The sequence below is a fragment of the Lupinus angustifolius genome, unplaced genomic scaffold (genome assembly GCF_001865875.1).
Source record: "Lupinus angustifolius cultivar Tanjil unplaced genomic scaffold, LupAngTanjil_v1.0 Scaffold_40_10, whole genome shotgun sequence".
In the NCBI taxonomy this organism is placed as follows: Eukaryota; Viridiplantae; Streptophyta; class Magnoliopsida; order Fabales; family Fabaceae; genus Lupinus; species Lupinus angustifolius.
This window is the reverse complement of record NW_017721333.1, coordinates 13686-20009: the sequence shown is the minus strand read 5'-3', so window position 1 is coordinate 20009 and position 6324 is coordinate 13686. Positions and strand designations below refer to the sequence as shown.

Here is a 6324-nt window from a genome sequence, read left to right as displayed (position 1 = left end):
TGCCATAATGACCCATGTGAACGTATATTTAGCATCTTATTCATTGTACTTAGCTTTTTCTGTAGCCTTATTTTTGTGCTATTATAAAATCATTTTGTAACTTTTTATATGTAAGGTACTTTAATAAAAGGAAAATGATATATCCTCCTACTAATTCTCCTACTCATAATAAAATAATATATGTCAAAAATTGATACATTGATATCTTATTTATTGATGATTGGTTTACAAGTGACATGTGTTACATTTTTGTGAATAAGAGGATTAGTAGAAGGATTTAGTAGAAAAACATATCCTTGCTCTTAATAAAATCATCACACTACTGGTCCATTAATTTGTAAAGTAATAATACAATGACTATATATTTGTGTCTGACACCCAACTTGTGTTTGATTAAATCCGCATTAAAATTACAATATAACTCAGAAATAATGCCGCAAAGCTAGTCTTTATCTGTTAATTAAGACAATACTATTATTGGCCTTTTCTATTTCAATTGGTCATAATTTATTTTGTTCCAAATAGGTCTGCAAGTTGTTCTATGTTTTCAAGTTGGTGATTTAAGTTGCTTATGTTTTGAGATGTATTCAATAGGTTATTTAATATTTTGCTGTTAACTTTGTAAATTAAAATCAATTTTTAACACTACAAATTCAGAGAGATTTTGTAATTCTTATTATTTTGAACTCAATAATAATAACATCATGAATTTTGATTGAGAATGGAGAGAGTTGTGAGGACAAACTTGTTACATACACTAAATTGGATGGAGATCCTCTGTCCCACACTCTATCCCCGAATTCTGTCTCGATTTAATCAACTACGAATAAGTAATATAAAAATGTATCATTTTATGTTTAAAAAAATTCTATTTACTTATATGTCAATTTTTAATAGGTGGAGACAGGGTTTTGTGATAAGTGATCCTTGTTCCAAAACAATAGACTAATTTGAAAACATAAAATAACTTAAAAGTACCAATTTAATGCTTTACATTTAATCAAAGTTTTATCAACTTTAAATTTATTTAAAGTACGTATATACTCATCCATGATTATATACTAAATGAATCATGTTTTTAATACACCCAAATTAATTTCTCGTCACCTTTTATCACGACTTCCGTTGGTTGCATTCCTCGATCACTACCATTCGATCAGCATTTGCTACATTCAATCAACACTCGACCTAATTAAAGTACGTATATACTCATCTTGTAATGTTTCTTTATAAAACTCTCAATTGAACTTATTCACCATTTCTTTTTACATTTCCACATAGTAGTGTTTTAAGTTTGTTTTTTATGTAACTTCATATTATAAGTTGTCCTATAATAATTACGGATCATTTCATTTTAGTGTCTAAGACTACATACTCAAATAATGTATCATATCATAATAACTGTTCTCACATTTTTAATATTTTTTCAGTCATATACTCTCATTTTTATACAATAGGTAAGAATTTGTTAGGAGTCTCGTATTGTATACGGTACAAATTTAATGTGGTATTTAAGTTATGAAACTCTCCCACTTAATAGACTAGTCTTTTTAGGTTGAACTCTCCTTTTGTACCTAAGTTCTAATAATTTGTGTTTTCATTGAGAGTCGTGTCACGAAAAATGTTACCTAGAGGCTGAAATAAGGTACATTATTGAATACTGATAGGTAAATGAAGATGTTAAAAGAGAAAGGGCTATCATTGGGTAAGTCTCGATAGAGTGAAAGCCACCAAGAATGTTGACCCTTAAAGGAGATGACAATGTTAGGAGCTCCACATTGAATATAATATCAAATTCAATGTGTTAATTAAGCTATGAGGCTCTCCCACCTAATAGACTAATCTTTTCCTAACAACTGGTGTTTTCATTGAGTGTTGTGTCACAGAAATGACTACTTATAGCCTAGATTAATGTACACCACCAAATACTGATAGGTGATGAAGCTAACAAAAGAAAAAAGGGCTACCATCAAGACTTTTTCATCTAGTATACCAGTCTTTGGGTTGGGCTATTAATCGTGTACTTAACTTTAACAAAATTTGATAAAAAAAATAGATAATCATGGTAACAATAAAACTGTGTATGTAAAAACGATGATGTGCAATACTACCGTTTTACAAATTGAAATAGTTATACAAGATGGAATAATATCCCTGTCTCCTTTTAAAATTTCTCATTCTCAATGAACTCTAATAGTTTACTAGACATTGGAAACAACACAAATGAAGTCTTTATTTATTCCACTGGTCAATCACAGTTTTAAGAGTAAACATATATTATTAAGAAAACAATAACCAAGTTTTTTACACACAGCATAAACATCATGCATGAATATCAAACTTATGCTGAAGGATCATGCCAAAACCCATTTGAGATATTAAAGTCTCAAAAGTGAAGCATCTCATTTCCAACAGCATGAACTGAATCCATTAACCAATCTTGCTTCAGCATAGCATCCACACTTGGCATCATCAATTGTACATGAGCATCCACAGGTTCCTTCTCTCCACTCAAAGATTTTGATCCATTTTCAGCCACATGAATCCCACTTTGGGATTGGTCCCTAGTCTTTTTCAATTCAACCTCCTTCAATGTTTCATCAATCACCCACAAGAAACAACTCACATCAATATTATTGTCAACAATGGTCCCACTACTCAGGCACTTAAACATGAGAAGGTCCATCTTTTTCTTCATGTTCTGATTCCTTTGTTTCATTAAGTGTTCTCGGGCCTTGATGATGCGTTTCTTCAAAAAAGTTTCTTGATCCAACATCTTTTGATCCTTTTCCAATTCAGGCAATGCCTCAAACTTGTGAAGAACCCTTTGCACATCAAAATGGGATGGCCAAACCTCTGGATGAGGTTCATCATCACTATATACTATAGCACAAGCTTGTATGCCACAAAGAGTGCTGATTTCATTAGTCTTCTTGATCAGACAACTTTTCCTCTTCTTGTATGTTGCTTTTCTCTTTGATTCACTGATTATGTATTCAAGGTTCACCTTCTTTCTAGTCATGGTGAGAATGAGGTAGAGACAATGTGTTTTTTTGTGTGATTTTCTTACACAACTTTATGTTGTTTATATAGATAAGTTGAAATATTAGGTTGTTGACTTTGGATTAATACCAAATCAGATACATTGTATATAGTCTGTAGATAATAATTAGAAAATATTACAATAGCATATTGTTAAATTATCTCCCATTTGTAGAGGAAATAAAATTTGAAAATTGAAACTTCAATGCAGATATATCCAAAGCAATAGGTGGGAAGGAAATTTCATAATACACAATAAGTTAATGAGAATAACCTTTAGTATTGTATCTATGCTAATAAAAAATCGATTCATTTACATCAAACTAAATCATATCAACTGTTACAATATAAATATTTTTTTTATAAAATTTAAAATAGGCCAATCCATACATTAATTAATAAATATATGTCATATAAATAATTTATCTTAAATTTGAAAACAAATATATATATAATCAGATAACTTTAATTTTCATATATTACAAATAAATATATTACATTAATCTTAGTGTATATAAATGAAGGAAATAAAGCATGTCCTGATTGCATTATTCTACTTTTTTATTTCTTATTTATTTTTAAAAAATATAAAAAGTAGTCATACCTAACTATTGTAAGAAGAAAAATTATCTCCTAACACCATCAGATTCTTTATCCAAACTTTAGATAATGTTGAAAAGGGATCTTCCCTCATAGATAGATAGAAAAATAGACATGCAATTATGTTTTAGAAAATGATATATCCTTTTATTAATCCTCCTACCTATAAGAATATGATATGTGCGCAATAAGATACTTTAATTATTAAGGATTGAATTACAAGTGATATGTGTCACTTTTTTGTGAGTAGGAGGATTAGTAGTAGAATTTAGTATGAGGATAGAGCAATACTTTTATTTTTTTAATAGGGAACCGTAGAGGGTAACAACTAGAATTTGAAAGTTCTCACAACTAACCTTTGGTAATATCTAGATAATTAAAGGCAAAATATGGTATAATAACTACTATGAATTAATTTTTATTTTGGCTTTAATATTTTTAAAATTTTATATAAAAATTAATAATTATAGGTAACTGCTGTTATTAACACAATAACGAACTTATCTTACCTTATTGGACATTATAATGAATATAAAAAGTTATAACATAAAATATACTTAATATAAGAAATAATCAAGTTCTCTAAATTGAAATATATAAAAATTGAATATTTAATATTAAAATATAAGAATTCGGATCGGGGTGTACGAAGTATTAGTCGGTATACTAGTATATATTAAGAGAGTTTAATATACATACATATATAATGTAATATTTTTTACACTGTATTAATACGTTAATGATTATTAATTCTCAAATAAAAATAATTATTATTAATGATAGATGATGTTAAACACATTTAATATATGTGAAAGTTTTTTTATCATTGATATATGATTCATCATCCATGTAAATTATTTTTGTTTAAGAGTCAATTACTACTAACCTACAAATGATGAGCTTACAATGTGAAAAATCCTTAATCTAACATGATTAATAAAATACCTCATACTCTCATAGTCTCTCATCTCATCGTTGATTTTAGACCAAAATAATATTTTTTTACAACACACAAATGATTTTCCATTTCAATTTTTAAAATTCTGGTTACCATTTAATTTTATTTAAGTGGAGGTAATAGGTTAAAATATAATAGTGATTTTTGGGTTGATTTAAAATTATCGGACTTGCGTTTAGATTAAAAATAGAAAATAAGAAAATTCAAATAATTAATGTATTGACAATTTAAAAAAAACATTGACTTTTATTTTTTATTCTAAAATATTAATAATTAATGAATTTGATTATAAAGTATTAGAATAAATTACACTAACACCCTTGAGTTTTAATTAAATTACATAAACTACCTTTATTGTCCTTACACAAACCACTCATGTACATTATACACACTACCCCAAGATATACAAGTGTAGTTTTTTAAACAAAAAACATACGGTGAATGTAGTTAAGTTAAAAAAATATGATATATTGTACAGACAAATCCAAATATTATAAGAGTCATTGTTTATTATTTTTGGGTTCATTATAAAATATATTAAAAATTCTTAGAAGTTGTTTAAATAAGTCTAATATTTTTTGTAATAAACGAAAAATAACAAAGACACATTATTCTTATACTATTTTGGACTTGCCTATACAACACACAATATTTTATTTAACTTAATATATTCATCATACAATTTTTGTTTAAAAAATTACACTTATATCTCATACATGACAAGTTAGAGTAATGTACGTCCAAAATTAGGGGTAGTTTGTGTAAGAACAAAACTTGAAGGTATAGTTTATATAATTTCATTAAAACTCAGAAGTCTGAGTATAATTTATTGAAAAATAAATAATTTAGTCTATTAAAACTATATAAAAGGAGTATTGAAATTCCTGCAATTAAAAAGGTAATTTTTTTAATAATTAATTTTAAAGTGCAAAAAGGAATAATGTACCTAATACGATGAAATTCATGGATAATTCAATTAATAGGTACATTTAAAGTCAATATTTCAATTAATGCAATAAAAAATAATAATAAAACTTATGCAATTAATTAGACTATGTTACGATAACAATCAATCTCTAATCCCATCAAATAAAGTCAGCTACATGGAAATTAGTAAAATAATATTAAATTAATTAGTTTGAATAGAAAATGAAAATTTAAAATAATATGATAAAAATATAAAAGTTAATAGTAGTGCCATAATTGTGAATAAAATATAATATTTATGATTTAAAAATGAATAATTCAAGTAATGAAAATGAACATTGAAACTAATAACAATTATTCCGGACTAATAAAACGCAAAGAATTCATATGATTACAAGACGTGTAAATAAAATTTATTTTATAAAACATGTGGTAGAGATATTTCAAATTATATAGTAGAAGATTATATTAGAGATATAAAAAATGAATATGTGATAGAAAGTGTTTTTATTGGATAGAAATGAATATAGAAATATAAAAAAAATTATATCAAATATGGAATTTTTGTTATTTTCAAAAATTTTAATAAAAATGCGATATATGAATAGGTAATGGAATTTATTAGAGTTTTCCAAACATGAAAATGCAATAAATTTCCAATATTAAAAATATATAATTCAACTAATTAGAGCTTATTATACAATCTGAACAATGGTATTGATGAAATAAAAAATAAATGTGAAAGTAAATGACACAATTAAAAATCATAAAATAGTATAAAGATGGTATTACATTTA

At 26.2% G+C, this 6324-nt stretch overlaps 1 protein-coding gene across 1 annotated transcript; it reads right to left on the bottom strand.

Moving 5' to 3' along the window:
* Positions 1–2354: 2354 nt before the first annotated feature.
* On the bottom strand, positions 2355–3333 carry LOC109338749 (agamous-like MADS-box protein AGL80). Its single transcript, XM_019576057.1, has 2 exons — positions 2495–3333; positions 2355–2462 (listed from the first exon to the last, which is right to left on the bottom strand). Exons 1-2 carry the CDS (start codon positions 3020–3022, stop codon positions 2403–2405), a joined length of 588 nt encoding a protein of 195 aa, XP_019431602.1. The 5' UTR covers positions 3023–3333; the 3' UTR covers positions 2355–2402.
* Between the last annotated feature and the right edge of the window lie 2991 nt (positions 3334–6324).

What these genes read in the sequence shown, in the direction of transcription:
- LOC109338749 (XM_019576057.1), bottom strand. Translation starts at nt 3,022, where the DNA reads ATGACTAGAAAGAAGGTGAACCTTGAATACATAATCAGTGAATCAAAG. An exon ending in TGAGTGGAGAGAAGGAACCT is followed by an intron (nt 2,463 to 2,494) that starts GTGGATGCTCAT and finishes GATGATGCCAAG; the next exon opens with TGTGGATGCTATGCTGAAGC.